The sequence below is a fragment of the Zalophus californianus genome, chromosome 14, assembly GCF_009762305.2.
Source record: "Zalophus californianus isolate mZalCal1 chromosome 14, mZalCal1.pri.v2, whole genome shotgun sequence".
Taxonomy (NCBI): Eukaryota; Metazoa; Chordata; class Mammalia; order Carnivora; family Otariidae; genus Zalophus; species Zalophus californianus.
Window position 1 is genome coordinate 36011297 of NC_045608.1, and position 18314 is coordinate 36029610.

The 18314-nt window shown below is 41.8% G+C and overlaps 1 protein-coding gene across 7 annotated transcripts in view; it reads right to left on the reverse strand.

The window, feature by feature from the left end:
- Positions 1 to 18314, reverse strand: part of PTPRM (protein tyrosine phosphatase receptor type M) — an 824645-nt gene that overhangs the window by 227864 nt on the left and 578467 nt on the right. For all 7 annotated transcript variants that reach the window (XM_027575435.2, XM_027575436.2, XM_027575438.2 and 4 more), the window contains one exon: positions 11015 to 11147. In XM_027575435.2, the coding sequence (XP_027431236.1) occupies positions 11015 to 11147 (133 nt within the window). The remainder of the gene's footprint in view (positions 1 to 11014; positions 11148 to 18314) is intronic.

Sequence of the window (18314 nt, forward strand, 5' to 3'; positions counted from 1 at the left end):
AAGAAATTCATCCTGTAGCTGTTTATTCATTTCTGAATATGATAATTTTTTTCTAAATTGATGTTGGTTGTGAAAACTATCTAAAGGAATACTCGCTTTATAAAAAAACATTTCAGAGGTGGTTTAAAAATAAATAATACTTTAAGTAAATGATAGTTTAGGAACTCATTTTCTTTTAATTAAGTTGTACTGGAATTTAAATATATCCCTACTCACTTATTTCAATATATCACATTGACAGTGTAAATAATTGTTATTCAAACTATTCAAAAGAGAGACTCTGTCCACCAGAATGCCTACACTACAGAAAACTTAAAAAATATCTTATGCTTTTATAAAATTTATGTCTCCCAAATTAATAAGAAGCCAAAGCAATTCAAAGTCCAGTGTCTCACTGAAGGGCTTGCATTAAATAAGAGGGTTTGTCTATAATTGTGAAATACACTTCACACCTACAACCACAAAGCACCTTGCAGGGCATGAGAGCAGAGTGTCAGAGACAGGAAAAAAACACACCACAGCTAATAGAAAAGACAAATGGGACCCAGGTAGCTCAAGAGCCTGCATGCCAGGAGAGTGTACGTGAGTTCTGTAAAGAAGGGATGAGTAAGGAAAGCACCAAATCCCAGCATCCAAACCGGATGGAATTCTGGCATTCGGGTGGGTGCTGCTTCAAGCCGCCTGGGGACCAGAGAAAACTTTCGGAAGTAGAGTTCACGCTTGCACATGTGCCTGTGCGAGCAAACGGGCCATTCTTAGATACAACCAGGGCTGCATTTTTTGCCAATTTTCTGCTTTGTGTTGTGTTCACAAACAAATAGAAATATGTTGAATTTAATAAGCAAGTCACGTTTTGCTTGTTGCAGTACAACCCATAAAAATAGCTTCACTTTATTTCTCCCACAGCAGTGCTGATGGGGAAACAGCACATATGAGAATAACAGCAACAAAAACTGCCTCCAATGGGTCTGGGGAAGCCCTGGGCGCCTTAAAAGACATATTGTGAGGGCACTGGGCAAAACCACGCTTTTTCCTATTCACCTCCATACACTGTTTGCATCTGTAATGTGAGGTCTGCCAGAGAGAGAGAGAGAGAGAGGAGTATTCCTTTCCTCATTAACTCAGTAGTCCCTCTCTATTCTCTTTAAAATTTAACTTTATATAATTTTCTACAAATGAACCTAAGTCAAAGATTCCAGATAGAACTCCTTTTCTTGGTAAAAAGAAATTTAGATTTATGTTAGAGAACAGGGATCAGGAATCTTGACCAAAGAATATATACATATATTATTACATATATATGTATGTATATTTCTCTTATACTCTGTGTATTTTTCATTACTGTCTCACTCATTGATACAAAACAAAACCAGAAAGAATTGAAGGAGTGATCCTGTTAAGTTTGAATTCCTAATCAAGATGACAGGTTTAAAGTCATCCTCAGTTTTCAAGTCCTGGGAACTTCCCACTCTACAAACCAGACAGCGAAGTCATGTCAACATGAATGGTGACATACGCCCCCTACAGAACACAGACAGCCCGGATGGGACTGAACTGGGAGCATCCACGCACATCATCTGGGGACATCAGCTGTGGAGAATGGTCAGTTTTAGTGGTAAATGTGCAACCCCTTCTTAACCCCCTTCTAGGTACCGTCAGACTTGAGCTTCAGAGGTAAGAGAGACCAGATATAGGATAAAAATGGGTTGTGTGGGAAAGTTACAGGCATCAAAATTACCAACCAGCAGAACAATTGTCCCCTGAGATGTCTGGTAGGCACCCTACTCAATGTGTGCAGGTTCAGGGCTTGTGCCCAGTGCCTAAGACAAGAATGGCTCTGGAGGGTGACCCTGACCTCTGGGAATTGAGACAGTTGGCTGAGCAGGATCTAGGGCAGGTGCAAGGAGTCCAAACACATGCATGACACTATTCAGCACACCGAGGAGAGTAATGCTGGCCTTTGGGGCTGACTCCAGAGGCAGACCCCGCGGCCTCTTACTGGGTCTGGGTCTCACAGGTTTGGATACACAAAGTATTTGCATTGAATGCCAAGACCATGACCACTCAGAAGAATTGGGGGCTTAGAGAGAAATCCCCAAGAGTGGTAGTATTGATGTCCCAAGACTTTGGCTTAGTTCTCTCTAAGCCATACTCCAGCCCTCTTGACTGAGCAGGGGCCTGAGCAGAAAACTCACTGCTGGGTATCTGGCCCAAGGGTGGTTTTCCCTCGTGCCATCAAAGCCTGGCTTCCAGCTACAGGGACAGGGAGCTTTCTTACTCCCGGTAGCTGTCTTCCTTGCTACCTTGATGATTAAAGACCCATGTTCTCCACAGGCAAAGGAGAGGTGGACTCCCTTTAAAGGAGAAACAAGCCCCTTGTCCTTGCTTGTCTCTTCAGTATGAAAACAAGAACTCTGAAGCATGCACGCACGGGCAATGAACCTAGAGTCAGCTACAGGTCATAATCTAAAGTAGCAGATTATGTATATTATTAATATAGTTAATATTTATTGGGGCTAGCAATAAATTTGATGGTAAGAACTCATTTTCTTCTTCTAACATTCTTATGAGGTAAGTACTATTATTATGCCCTTGGTATATATACCTGTGGAGACTGAGGGACACAAAGCCAAGCATCTTGCCCACGGTCACGCAGCTTGTAAGCCACAGAGCCAAGGAGTGCACCCAGGCAACTGTCTCTAGGGACTGCTGGTACCTGCACGCCACTCCCAGACTCTAGAGTTTGTCTCTGAGCAGGAAAGGCTGGGGTAAAATACTCCTTTGCTTCACGGCTCACTGTCAAACGTAACACAGTTCTCTCAGTCACTACACCAGACAAGGATACAACACCCTCACTTTGTGAGTTATCCAAAGTAAACATAACGGCTGAAGAAATGACATGAAATACACGTCCTTAAAAGGATTTACAAAACACTTCTGTAAAGGCGGAAGTGGAAAAAGCTTTTATTTAGCTATCTTCCTGTGATGGCTCAAAAAGAAGACTAAAACATGACAGCAGAGTTTCCAGTATTTGCAGACTTACAGCAATGGTAAACTGCGCATGCTGATTACTATGCTGTCTCCAGCTAATGGATCCAGACAGCATGTGAGTTTTAACAGAGCAAGAGGCATCTCTGAGTTTAGTGCTGTTGGCCGTTAAGTGGTGGAGTGAGTGGTTAACAATCAGACACACTTGACTTATGCTAGGTTTTGCCCTGTACTACCTATGTTACCTTGAACAACTTTCCAAACTTCTGGGCCTCTACGCTATTATTTATCAAGCACCAGCTGTGTGTACGAGTTATCTTACTTAATCTTCGTGGCCCCTTCTGAAGTACACAGTAGCCTCATCACCACATTTCCCACTGCAACCTGAGTTCAGAGAGGGTAAGCAAATCATCCACATTTACTCTGCTACCAACTAGGAGCTGGGATTCAAACCAGGTCTGTAAGATTCTAAATCTCAAGTGGCTGCCCCTTACCATTCTCTGACATTTTCCTCCTATAAAATAAAAACTTGGTGCCTGTGTTCCGCATCTTCCTGTTTAAAGATAAAATCTTCTGTATAAACAGCTCCCAAAGAACCCTTAATAGAACATAAGAGACCACAGTCAAACCATTAGGTTGAGTCCAGAAATAGCGGCTAATATAGGAGCTATTAGGATAATCACATAAAGTCTGGGTTAGAGGAGGCCTCAGTTTGTTTAACTTCTCTCGCTACCACAAACCATCCAGTTACCATCTAGAAAACTGAAGGACATCAGCTGACTGATAGATTAGGATGACATATCCATACTTATTTGTGTACCGAGCTATCCGGTTTCATGCATGCCAAAGCATGTGCTAGAGCAGAAAAATCTCAGCATCTGCGTATTTATATAGCTGCCTATCAAGTACACATATTCTAAATAATAATCACAAAGAAATATCCACATATGACTATCTCAACGTGGTTTGAGAAAATGTGATTTTGAAACAAGACTGAAGAAAGCATCCAGACTTAAGACATTTTCCACATACAGCTCACATGGAGCTATAGTGGAAAAAACTTCCTATCGCATATGTAAACAAGTATAGCAGAAGAACTATAGAGAATGCCAACTTGCCTCCAGCCACATGCTACAGGCATCTCTTTGAGAATTGGGCTTTTATCAAATTTTCTCTCTTATCTTTTTTGATTCATGATGTCTTCAGAAATACTTCCTATTTTTATTGAGATTTTTCTCTCGGTATCAGTATTGTTTAAATATAATAGAATAGGTTCTATTGACTGTATCCTTTGCTGTGCAAAAGCTTTTTATCTTGATGAAGTCCCAATAGTTCATTTTTGCCCTTGCTTCCCTTGCCTTTGGTGATGTTTCTAGGAAGAAGTTGCTGCGGCTGAGGTCAAAGAGGTTGCTGCCTGTGATGCGGAGAAAGGGGAACCCTCCTACGCTGTTGGTGGGAATGCAAGCTGGTGCAGCCACTCTGGAAAACAGTAGGGAGGTTCCTCAAAAAGTTGAAAATAGAGCTACCATACGATCCAGCAATTGCACTACTGGGTATTTACCCCAAAGATACAAATGTAGGGATCCGAAGGGGTAGGTGCACCCCGATGTTTATAGCAGCAATGTCCACAACAGCCAAACTGTGGAAAGAGCCAAGACGTCTATCGACAGATGAATGGATAAAGAAGATGTGGCATATATATACAATGGAATATTATGCAGCCATCAAAAGGAATAAAATATTGCCATTTTCAATGACATGGATGGAACTGGAGGGTGTTATGCTGAGCGAAATAAGTCAATCAGAGAGAGACATGTATCATATGACCTCACTGATATGAGGAATTCTTTTTTTTAAATTTTTTATTGTTATGTTAATCACCATATATTACATCATTTGTTTTGGTGTAGTATTCCATGATTCATTGTTTGTTCATAACACCCAGTGCTCCATGCAGAATGTGCCCTCTTTAATACCCATCACCAGGCTAACCCATCCCCTACCCTCCTCCCCTCTAGAAACCTCAGTTTGTTTTTCAGAGTCCATCATCTCTCCTGGTTCGTCTCCCCCTCTGACTTACTCCCCTTCATTCTTCCTCTCCTGCTATCTTCTGATATGAGGAATTCTTAATCTCAGGAAACAAACTGAGGGTTGCTGGAGTGGTGGGGGGGTGGGAGGGATGGGGTGGCTGGGTGATAGACATTGGGGAGGGTATGTGCTATGGTGAGCGCTGTAAATTGTCCAAGACTGTTGAATCACAGATCTGTACCCCTGAAACAAATACATTATATGTTTAAAAAAAATAAAAAAGAAGAAGATAGCAGGAGGGGAAGATTGAAAGGGGAGGAAATTGGAGGGGGAGATGAACCATGACAGACTATGGACTCTGAAAAACAAACTGAGGGTTCTAGAGGGGAGGGGTGGGGGGGATGGGTTAGCCTGGTGATGGGTATTAAAGAGGGCACGTTCTGCATGGAGCACTGGGTGTTATACGCAAACAATGAATCATGGAACACTACATCAAAAACTAATGATGCAATGTATGGTGATAAACATAACATAATAAAAAAATATAATATAATAGGTTCTAAATATTTAATGACATGTGCTCCATTTGCAAAATGTACACTTGTTAAAATATGTTCTGGAAAGGAGGTAGAGGTACAGTGCTTCAGGATTAAAATAGTGACATTTACCTTAACAGGTGTTCATGTAGTTGAATAGCTAACATTTGCTATTTTGACCAAGAATGCATATCTCTTTAATTATTTTCATATAGTCCCAACTTCTCTAATTTCTATTTTCCATAATAGCTGAAACAGGATTATTGTAATTAATACAAATGTCCTAATCAAAAACTAATGATGTAATGTATGGTGATTAACATAACAATAAAAAATAAAAAAAACACAAATGTCCTCAAATTTCTAAAAGATCTATAACAATTTTAGAAACAATAGTAAATATAATTAATCAGGGTAAAATTGATGGTGCTTGTATGCTAAATTCTGTCAAACATGTTATTGAGATAAATTATTCCCTATGAAAAATGTTGAAAATGCAGGTATTTTCATTTTCATGAATATATTTAATTATACATGGATGAAAAAATGATAAACACTAAGTATCTCCTGCTCAATTTATTATATGTTAATTTTGAGAATACAAGTGACCCTTGAACAGCACAGGTTTGAATTGTGTGGGTCCACTTATACACTTTTTTTTCCAATACAGTAGAGTAGCATAAATGTATTATGATTTTCTTAGTAACATTCTTTTCTCTAGCTTACTTTATTGTAAGAATATAGTATATAAAACATACAACATAGAAAATATGTTAATTGACTATGTTATCAACTGCCAGTAGGCTATCAGCAGCTGAGTTTTGGGAGAGCCCTTATACTTGGATGTTTGCATGACGGGGGGTCAAGTGCCCTCACCACCACGTTGTTCAAGAGTCAACTGTATATTGTCATATAACTCTATGAAACTTTAATTTCACATCCATCTTATAGCCTTTCTTAACATTTGCTGCATCAAAACACTGCACTCTCAAAAGAACACATATTTTGGGGAAAGAGAAAACAGTAAGAAATAGCTTTCCTTATCAGATAAAATAAAAATAAATGTAAATGTAAAGGTTTTATAACAGTTTTTAAGGAAAAGGTAGTTTCATATTATATTAGTCCAAGCAAGCTCAAGTGGATTAATATTCATCAATAAATTAACAACTAGTCATTCATTTGTGATAGGTTTATAAAACATTATAGCCAAATAAAACTGATAGTTGTCTCTGCTTTTAGTCATTATTGCCTCGATGTAAATGAACTCCATGAGTTAGCATGAGTTGAACAGATTTTACCTATCCTACTGGTGGCCTACCTTAAGCGACTACTTTTTATAGAAGGCCAGTCCTTCAGAAAGCAACATCATCTTAGCTAAGCTAATAATTGGCAAAGCCTCCCAGTTAACTGTGCTGTCCCCCCCACCCCCACCGACTCCTAGGAGCTCAGGGCCATCTGGCCTGGCATGCTGACAGACTACCCATTGTATTTCCAGAAATACTGATGAGCGTGTTCCACCACACTTTCTCCTGGGCCCCATCTGTCTTTATGACCAATGGCACATAGTGGCCTTGGCTGACACTGAGCGCCATGGGCAGAAGCATCGGGAGCTAACTAGCCCGTGCAGGAATGGAACCGGAATCCGATTAGCATCAGGCTTTAACCAGCAAAAACGACTAATGACATACTGAACCCCACACCTGGGGCAGTTCTTTCCTTCCCTCTCTCCCCCTCCCTGTTTTCATTTTCCTCCCCGCTCCCTCCTTTCCCTCCTGTCTGACGGTGGGAAACCGGGCTAAAAGATAAGCAGTTCACCGAGTCACACCTCTAGACTTGAGCCAACTGAACCATGACAGCCTTTGGAAGAACTACAGGCTTTGTTCAAATAATGAAATACAGCAATGAGTTGCCCACGGTACTTCTAGAATAGCACACATACAATGTCAACAGAGGCTGAGGCATAGAGAAAACACGGTATTTTGGAAGTGGGGGGGACTTTAGAGATCATCCAGTATAATTTTCTCAATTTACAAATGAGGACACTAAGGCCCAGAGAAGTTCAGAATCACAAACGTAGTTAAAACACAGGTCTAGGAATTCCAAATCCAAAGTTGGTGTTCTTCTGGGGGTGGTGGGAGGTGGGCAAAGTGGGGGCAGGGGGTCAAAAGGTGGTAAGGGGTGTAACTAAATTCATTGTGGTGATCAGTTTACAATATATACAAATATTGAATCATGATGTTGTATGCCTGAAACTACTGTAATGTTATATGGCAGTCCTCAATAAAAAAATCAATTCAGTGTTCTTCTAACCAAACAATGTGGCTTATTACATATCAATGATACTCCTGCAACTTATGATTAATATCATGCTTTAATGATTTAAGAATACAGCTTTTAAAATTTAGACTAAAATTTTGGAGAAAACCCCAAATAATTAGAATTTTTAAGAATGCCTATTGAATATGAAAGTTTATACCACATGACTGTTCAGGTCTAAATTTTATAAGTTTTGTATTTATAGGCATGACATATTGGTAAATTTACCTTCCAGAGAGCATATTCTGTATTTTAGAAAAAGCAAATACAAAAGTGGTACATGCTGTGAAAACAACCTTTTTCAGATTAGTACCTGGTAAATAATAAGTAAATAATGTAAATTTGATATGAGCTATTGGTATTTAGTCTAATATTGTATCAAGACCATATGTTACCAGAGGTAAGCTCTTCAAATGCATAATTTATAACATAACCTCCATGACTACCTGAGAGACCTAGGTAGAATAATGAATTAATCCAGCAGAAATAGACCCTTGGAGGATGAAATGACATTTAGCTAAGGTCACAAAGGGCAACTGGATTAGTAGTCTCAGGCTATTCCTCATAGACAGTTTGCCAGATGACACAAAAATCCAATATATCCCCTTAACTAAAAATAAATCTCAAAATGTTTAGTTTGGAAGGGTGTGGGGGGATGGGTTAGCCTGGTGATGGGTATTAAAGAGGGCACATATTGAATGGAGCCCTGGGTGTTATATGCAAACAATGAACCATGGAACACTACATCAAAAACTAATGATGTAATAATGTATGGTGATTAACAAAACATAATAAAATACAATTTTAAAAAAATGTTTAGTTTGAATATCCAGGCATGGAAAGGCCTAGTGTTGCTTCAAATTTATACTGAGCAATATTAAAAAAGAACAGGACCAACCACTGGTAGCAAAGGTAAGCTATCTGCATAAACACTGGGGTGGGGAGCAATGCAGAGGATCCAGGAGAAAAATGCCTAAGAGGTGATGGAGAAGTAAGAGAAGAAATAAAAAAAAGAGAAACATGGAGGAGGCAAGAACTAAAGAGATAAATAGCTAAAGAAGAAGAAAAGAAGGATAAAGAAAAGAAAGTTACAGAGAAGTGAAATGAAAAGAAAAAAAGAAGAGAAAATGAAGAGACTTCCATTTATATGACTAATAGGTCATGGGATCTAATGTACAGTGTGGTCACCATAGTTAACAACACTGGGTTGCATGTTTGAAAGTTGCTAAGAGAGTAGATTTTTTTTTTTTAAGATTTTACTTACTTATTTGATAGAGACAGACTGAGTACAAGTCGGGGTGGGGAGTGGCACAGGCAGAGGGAGAAGCAGAGTCCCCAGAGAGCAAGGAGCCTGACGTGAGACTCGACCCGGGACGCCGGGATCATGATCTGAGACGAAGGCAGATGCTTGACTGACTGAGCCACCCAGGCGCCCCACTAAGAGAGTAGATCTTAAAAGCTCTCATCAGAAGAAGAAAATGGAAAGAAAAATAAGGAGAGAAATTAAATGATGGGTGGAAAAAGAAAGGAACTGAGGATGTAGAACAGGGGGGAAGGAAGCACTCAAATGATGGGGGTCCATTAGTACCATGCGCAGCTGGGACAGAGCAATGGTTTGTCCTGGGGCCTGAGTAGAACAATAAACATAGGATGAAGGACAAAGCCAGAAGAGATGCATGTTGGATATGAGCTCACCCCCTAAATAGTGTGTTACCCAAGGTTTTCTCTTCATCCTTGACTTCCTTCTCCCTGTACAGTGACTCTGAGTGACCTCATCCAAACCCAGGGCTTCAGCTCAGCACAGGCCGATGACTTGGTCTGTGGAAAGTGTTATTCCGAGTCCGCACCAGCACGTCCAACTGCCCAGTGGAAGTTTCCACTGAACTTCACGGAACAGCGAACTGAAAAAATGCAAGGCCTACCTCTCCCATCTTCACTCTCCACATATGTTCTACTTCCCACATGCCACATTTTCTGAATGGTAACATCTCGACTACGCTGCCCAAGACAGTAACTAGATTCTTTCTCTGTTACTCTTTCTCCCTGGGCTTCTGCCTCCAAATGGCCACTAAAACTTACCTCCCAATATTTCTAAGGCTGCCCCCTCTTCATCCAACTGCTCCTCCTGATCTGAGTTCTCTTCCCTCCCCTCTGTGCTCAATCCTAATATCAGAGTGATCTTTCTGGGATTAGAATGACATCCCATTACTACCTGCTTAAAGGCCATCGGTGGATCTTTGGACCAAGTCCAGCCTCCTTAGATGACAGACAAGACCTTCAAGACCTCACTCTGCTGAACTTTCCATCCTCACCTCCTAGCATCCATGACCTACTCCTACTCTATAATTGTTTTTAAACTACAGAGAAAAGGATGAAGGTGGAGTATTATTACTGTATGGGAAAAATTAAGCTATCACTATCTATATTTTTATGTTGATAATTTTTATATAAATTGAACACTGTACCATTAATAAGTTTTCACTCATTTCTACAACACAAAAGGCATTGGATATTTTTCAAGGGTGGGAGGCAAGGATTGCTTGTTAGAGCCATACTGGGTTTTCTCCTCCCCCAAACCACCCCTCGACCAGACAGAGCAATCTGACAACATCCAGTGTGCTTTATTCTTGTCCTTAGTCATACCATGGGCTATGTTCCTGCAAGCCTGTTTTTTCAGAGTCTCTTTCTCATGGGGTGTTGTGCAGATTAAGCCCCCAGTATGGTGTCTGCCTGCACATAACAAGGGCTCAATAAATTTGGTCATCACCATTATCTTCATCATAATGAGAAGGGGAGAAGTCTTATTTCTCATGTCCTTGAGAATATCAAATGTGTTAATACATTAGTAATCAGTGCTAAAAATTTCCTGATTAGTAAATGTCTTTAAAGATTCTGCAGAGTTTTATGCACCAATGTGTGGGAAGACATGTCATCTTATGTTAACTCGGCATAGTCATACAACACCACAGTCATTCCTTTAAATTTTGTCCCATAACCTTGAATGCTAGATGAGGAAAAATATCAACAATCAGAGTCACAGGTGTGCCTTCAAAACCAATTCAGTAACTTGAATATTTTCACACTCATGAAGCAACTTGGCAAACAATGGGACAGAACCGCATCTCTGGCAACAGCTAGGCGCTCACCTTTTCTTCATTACTAACACAACTCCAAGAAATATAATAACGAACAGCAAGATGCCAGCAATGACTCCAGCAATTTTGACTGTGTGGTCTGTTTCCTTCTCGGGTTCTGGGACTGGTTTCGGGGTGGCAGCTCCTGAAAATGGAAGGAAATGAAAAAGGACAGACGGTGGGTAAGAGAATAAAGATGTTACATTTTTAAAAATTTTCCTGCATTTACCAGACTAAGAAGACTTATCAGAGCCAGCAGACAGACAAGCTTTTGATTTTTTTCAACAGCTTTCATATGCACCGAAAGGAGGGTAATTGTTCATATTGCTCTTCAATATTTTATGAAACCATAACATAAGTTGGATAGCACACCCATGCCTGACCCTTTTCTAAGAGACTCTTCTCAGTTCTTTTTTATATTTATTATCTCTATTGGCTCCCTGCTCTTTCTGCCATTTAAAAACTTGCTAATGACACAATAGCTATCCTAAGCCTTTATCCAAATTTGATTTGCTGGAACATTTTCCTCAATTATTTTTCATAAGTGAAGCAGTAATTCCATAACATATTAGCCCAAACACCTGGAAAAGTGAGATAAGCTCATTTACCATGCATTTTACCAGCAATTGTTTTTTAACACAATAGAGATTTTCCCCTGCCTTTGGAAATCTAAATCTAGGTCACATCTGGTAGGCAAAAGACTCCTTCTAAGCAATTTACTCACAAAGTGGGAAGCAGCTGATGATCACACTACTGGCACCCACATTTAATATCTGTTTAAATGAGATAACCAGAGCCTTCCAGTGGCTACGTCTTAGCTCGCTTGCTTTTCCATTTCCAAAACACCGTTTGTCCTGTTTACGGTATAATGTGATGGAATGTCAAATCCATGTCTGATGAAATATCCATTTCCTCTGCTAAATGAGTTCAGGATGAAAAAATATTAGGAATGTAATGTTCAATTCGCTAAGCAGAATCCATTTTTTTAAGGGCTTCCACCCTTTTTAATCAGAACGTGACGGTGTTGAGCATCTGATCCATCATGCCACCACCCTCACGAGGGGTCAGGACAGATAATTCTGAAAGTAGAAATTTTATGTTCAAATTTCTCGCCTTAGAATTTTCTTGGTTTTGTTGGTAAAAAATGTAATTAAAATTGAATATTGAGGGGCGCCTGGGTGGCTCAATTGTGAAACATCTGCCTTCGGCTCAGGTCATGATCCCAGGGTCCTGGGATCGAGCCCCACATCGGGCTCCCTGCTCCACCGGAAGCCTGCTTCTCCCTCTCCCACTCCCCCTGCTTGTGTTCCCTCTCTCACTGTCAAATAAACAAATAAAATCTTTAAAAAAAATTGAATATTGACACCAGCCCTTTCTACCCTTTCGTTGGGTTTTCCATTCACACTTCACCTGATTCTTGAAAGAACTTAGCCATCCTTGTGTCTGGTGCATTCCAGACTGGGCTTATCCTTAGATGAATCAGTACAGGGAAACAGGGAGTGTCAAGCTCTCACTTTCCATCTGTTTCCACTGGAAACATATATAAACTACATTTCTTTCAAAAGTTATTCATGTTAAGATTTTATGTAAGATGCTGCCTCTTGAACCCAGCTGTGGTCATCAAACTGATGAAGCTGGTTGAAGGTTAAGACTGGGGAGACACACAAGGCGGAAGATGACTTTCCATCTACACGTGCATTCCAATCAAAGTGACGATCATAATGAGAGCCATCATGATGTAAAAATCATACCTTATTAAATACAAACCCTTCTGCATAACCTGTTTTAGGTCATTTTTATTTCTGATAACTTCAGGAGGATGTCCTGCTACTTTGTTTTAATGAATATCCCTCACACTAATTATCCAGATAAATCTTGAAACTGCTAATATTCACTATTTTTTAGTGTAATTACATCTTACAAATACCACTCCAATATGCCACTGGAACATACAACCGAGTGGTGGATTTACAGGATGTTGATTCATTAAATAAATTGCTAAGAGAGATTTAAAGATAAAATGTTACAAAAGGATGAGAATTTTTAAAAAATCCATATAAAAAAAAACATTTAAAATTCACAAAAGTGAAAAAGGGGGCAATATTTTCCAATTTCGATTTCTTCTGTTCAATTAAAAAAAACTTACCTTTAAAAAAAATAAAATGAAATTGGTTTTATTCTTCCAAATGTTGGCATATTGGGAGCCATTCGACTGATCTCACCAGTTACTAGATTTCAAGTGGTCCAAATATATTTTCTAAATAACTGGTTCACTGAGTTTCCTTGTAACTAAATTAGGCCAGTAAGTACAACAGTTGGGAAAGAAATATAGACTTTACTTAGCCTAAAATACTGAAATATAAAAAACAACACAGACACAACTCAGACATCATAAACCCTCAGGAAAGGAGAATTTGTCTTGTTAATAGTCACGTTTGCTTCTATTAACTAAACAACTGGTTGTATTTCACTTTAGCCAAAATTTTGCCCAGGCTCCATGAGAACTGGTGAATACTCTACGCATCTCTTTGCATCAGGAAAAGAGACCCCCTCGGAGCCTTTCATTTTCTTCGGGAAGAAGACAAATCCATTGTTATGCAGCCAGCATAAGCTCAGTATTATCATTCTTTAGCACTTACTTTTAACTCATTTCACATTGCAGGTCAAGAAAATGAAATGTTCTATCTCTGCAGGACACAGTTGCAATGTGATTACGGTGGCAATCGTGCAGAATGATTACGGTGGCAATCGTGCAGAATGGAAGAGCAGCTCAGAAAAGGAGAGGAGGGTTGCCCTGAGCTGGCGGCGAGCGACCCTCCTTTTGCCTGCCGTGGGGCAAGGCCACCAGACCACGGTGACAGCGCCAAGACGAAGGGGTTGTTTGGAATGTCCGGGTTTAGGACTGATCCGGGAAGCAAGAATCAACGCAAACACAAGTTGGGAGGGAATAAGTCACCCCAATGAGCTAATCTCAGGGAGGTAGGTGTGCGTCATTAATTCCAAGTTCACTCTGGGCACCTGCCATTCCTGCCTTTGTCTGCCTGCCCTGCCCCTCCAGCGTTTCCCGAAACAGGTATCTTTACGACCGCTTTCCACAGGATGCTCTTTTCTCCACTTTTGTTTTTTTGGAAACATGTGGTTGTGAGCTGTCAGTCAGCCTGGGACAGACAATAATTTGTGACAGAATGTGGTTGCAACTGATAGCTTGTTGTTTCCTCCCCCCTCACCCAAATCTATGAATTTAACAGTATAATTTACAAACTCCTTCACAAAAGAGTTGTTTTCATAATATTTTCCCTTCTGTCTTGTTATTTTCTTGACAGGTTTCTAATGGTACGAACTTTTACTCCTTTTTTTTGGTATAAATTCTAATTCTTCGGGGAAAGGCATTTTTTCCCCCTCTTCTGTGCATTCTGTTTAGAGTTTACTGCATGTTTAGATCCTTTTAAAGGGAATACATTCAAATGTGTGCATTTAATAGGGGGCATTATCTAGGCTTGAACATATTCGTTAAAATGATGAATAAGCTAAATATTTCATAGATGGAGAGTGACAGGCTGCTGAAATTGTAGCATATAATCCTCACAGATGCCCCCTCTACTGATTCCTACTGATGGCTTTGGGTGTTTTGTTTTGTTTAATGGCCAAGAAGATTAAAAAGGGTGGTATTCCAGTGAACCTGCATTAGGTAAGGTTACAGATAAAACATCTCGTGTGAAAAATCTCAAAGGAAAAGGAATGATTTTTTCCAATGCCTTACTTGGTTGGTTTTCAACTTAGCCGAAAACATGAGTCTTGGCCCAGTGTTTGATGTTAAATTATATAACAGCACACGCCAGGCCGAGAACATGATGTACTCAGCCACTGGTTTGAGGTTTGGGCCCAATTTTGACTACTGAACTGGCTGCAGAAATTTTTCCAGAAGACCCAAGGACACAAGCCCAGGAGGCCACAAAAGGCATCACTGCTGCCTGGGGCCACTGACCATAGCGGCCCCAGCACCACGACTGCCTCACCTTGAGAAAACAGGAAGCCTTCCTTTTTTTTTTTTTTTGAATTTAATTTAATTTTATTCTGTTATGTTAGTCACACAGGAAGCCTTCCTAACAGGAAAAGTGAACATTAGGAGTAGCCCAGGGCAGTTTGGCAGCCCAGAATGTCCGAGTAATGGTGACTAGTGCTTGGCTTTCTCCTTGAATGTGGAAGAAAATCAGCAATATTCTTCATTTATTCAACAAGAACTAATCGAGTACCCCAGTGGTGCCATGCACTATTTTAGGAATACCACAGTGAACAAATGGGTCTAATAAAGACCTCTGTCCTCATGGAAGTTCTATTCTTGTGGGGAAGGACAGACCCAGACGAAAACAAATGCTGTCAGTAGGATGTGAATCAGTGCTGGTCTTCGGGGTGGAATCTTCGAGTGGGGCAGGTGCTACGCAGCTCGGAGATACGGGATCGGAGAAGGAATCACTGAAAGACGGAAGGGACAGAGCTCCACTGACACCCAGGGAGGAACATTCTGGGCAAAGGGAAGAAAAGATTAAAAGGTACAAGATGGGACCGTGGAATACCGAGGTGGGCTTGCAGTGGACTGAGGCGGGGAAGCGGTGAGGCACAGTGTCAGAGTTGGGGGCACCTCCATAGGTCACTGCGAGGACTTGGCTTTTTCGCCGCATGGGAGAGCTATGGGAGGATTTTGAGTGTTGGAGTGCCGTGATCGGGCTTGTGTTTCCGGGTCACACTGGCAGTGGTGTTTAGAATAGACCACAGTGGGTCAATGGTGGAGACAGGAATATCAGTTATGAGGCTATTATAAATAATCCACGCAAGAGATTAAGACGGTTTGGAATAAGACTACAGCAGTGGAGGTGGTAAGAAGAGGTGAGCCTTGAGATATGTCTTGACAGCTGAGCCGCCAGCATTTGCCCCTGTGTGGGAAGGAGAGGTGCTGGTACAACACCCAGCCTTCCAGCCAGAGGAAGATGGATGGCCCTCAACTGGAATGTGGAGAAGCGAGAGGAGCAGTGCGGAAGTGCGGAGCGGTAGGTGGGGAAATGAGGAGTTTGGTTTGGGGCTAGTTTTGAGATATTAGCCATCCAAAGGAGACATCAGGTAGGTGGCTGGAAATAAAAGGGAGAGATCTAGGTAAATCAAGGTCATAAATGGGGGAGCTGTCAGCAAAAATATGGTATTTAAAGCCATGAGACTGCACGAGGGCACTTAGGAGGCGACTGGGGAGGGTGGTCATAAGGAGGAACCGGTAATGGAGATGAAAAGGAACAGACAATGGATAAAGGAGGAAGAGCAGCAAGGAAGAGGGGGTCAGTGAGAATATAGAGAGAGGAAGCATCAGTGTGGACGAGCCAGAGGAGAATGTAGGGATCAAGTTAAGTTGGTTGGTTTGTTTGTTTTGAAGATGGAAGAACGTACAGCATTTTTTAGATTATTATTATGTTAAGCACCATACATCATTAGTTTTTGATGTACAGCATTTTTGAATGCTAATGCTTATGACCCAACAGAAATTTTGATGAGGCAGCAGGGAAAGGAAGACTGCTGAACTGCTGGAGGGCCGGGAAGGGATGGGCCCCAGGGCTCAGGGAGGGGCTACCTTCAGCCACAGGACAGACGCTTCACTCAGAGGAACAGGAGATGCCAAGCACAGAGGCCTGACGCTGAGCAGATGGGTGGGGGGGGGGTCTCATGGTAGAACATTTAACTGGACTCTTCTGACTGCTTCATTTTCCCAGTGACAGAGGAAGCAAGATGGGCACGTGTGACTGTGCACGAGGGAGGAGGTGAGGGTAATCTGGGGAGAGAGGAGAAGTTTTGAAATAGTTGCTGGTAACAGTGGGAAGGAGAACAGGCGAGGCTGTGGATAAATGGGATTGAGCGGTGACAAACCTTGAGTCCCAGAAGACACAGAGGCTTCTGAATAGCAGGGAGAGGAAGGAGATAGGGATGCACTGCATGGTACAGGGGTGAAGGTCTAGGGGGAGAAGGGAAAGCTAGATACCTGGGCCGGCCAAGAAAGGCAGAATGCAATGAATCCTGATGGTCTCAAGGCAGACTGTGATGGTGAGATGTGAGGGTTGGGGTAGGGGCTGTGGGTTTATCCAGGAGCGCAGAGCTCTGGGGCCCCCTCCTCACTCCTCATAACTAGGATGAAGAAGAGGAAGAGGAGGAGAAAAAGGCAGAGGATGACAATGCTCAGAGTTACATCCCAAAGGTGGGGAGGGGTGTGAAAAGTGGTCAGGAATTAAGGGTGGGAACATTTCTGGAATGGACACTTGCTTGAGCAATCCTACTCATGTGCTAATGCTAATCTTGGTTTTCATAATCTTCAAAGTCACAGCTCCTTACTGAGTACCTTTTATGTTCAAAGTGCTGTAATTATATCTGTAGGGGAATTCGAGATGAGAAAGAAGACTGCACCTCATCTTTCAGGGCACAACACCAGAAGCCACGTGAAGTGCCATGGGTGAGCTCTAGAACCCAATGTGGGGACAGTGGACAGGGAGGCTTGGAAAGGCTCCTTGCCAGCAGGTGTAATATGAATGGGCTTGAAAGATGGGGAGGATTCCAAAAAAGGATGCCTCATAAGCCAAGACGGAGAGGTAGAGAGCACAAAGACATCTCTGCGATCAGATACTCCTTTAGCTGGGCTGCAGGCCAGGGAGTAGTGGAGGAGAGGCTTGGGAAACTGAGGCTTTATGGTTTGCTTCCTGGCTTTGCTTAGCAGCTAGAACAGCCTGTATTGAAAATAAGAAACAAGGAGCTGCAGAAGGTAATGGAGCTGTGCCTGGAGAGGAGTAAGTACAGGCTCACGGGGGGAAGGAGGGGCCAGGCATTTGGGGGCCATTGGGAAGGCTACTGCCTCACCTGAGCCTGGAGCCTCAATATCTGATCTAAAGGGGTGAGTGGAACTGAAAGGTGAGCACAAGGGGCTCACAGAAGGCACCCCACCGGCTGCACACAGGGGCACTCAGGTCTCAGATGCCCAGCGCTAGCTGGATGCTGGTGCCATTTATGGAAGTACATGGCTGGCCTCCTGCCAGGGAAAATGTGTGTTTAGGTTGAACTGAATCTAAGCAACAAAATGATTCATTCCCACCACACACAAACGGTTTCAGTGGCAAACCGAACACCAAAATACCCCTCTTGGTATTTGGAGGCAAAGGAGAGAAAAACGTTGGGGACAGCAAGCATGGGAGGGCACCACTGAGAAACTGAGGAGGCTGAGACACCTTACACGATGAGACATGAGGAAACATAAAAGCAGAAAGTAAAATGGCAGCTGTGGACATTC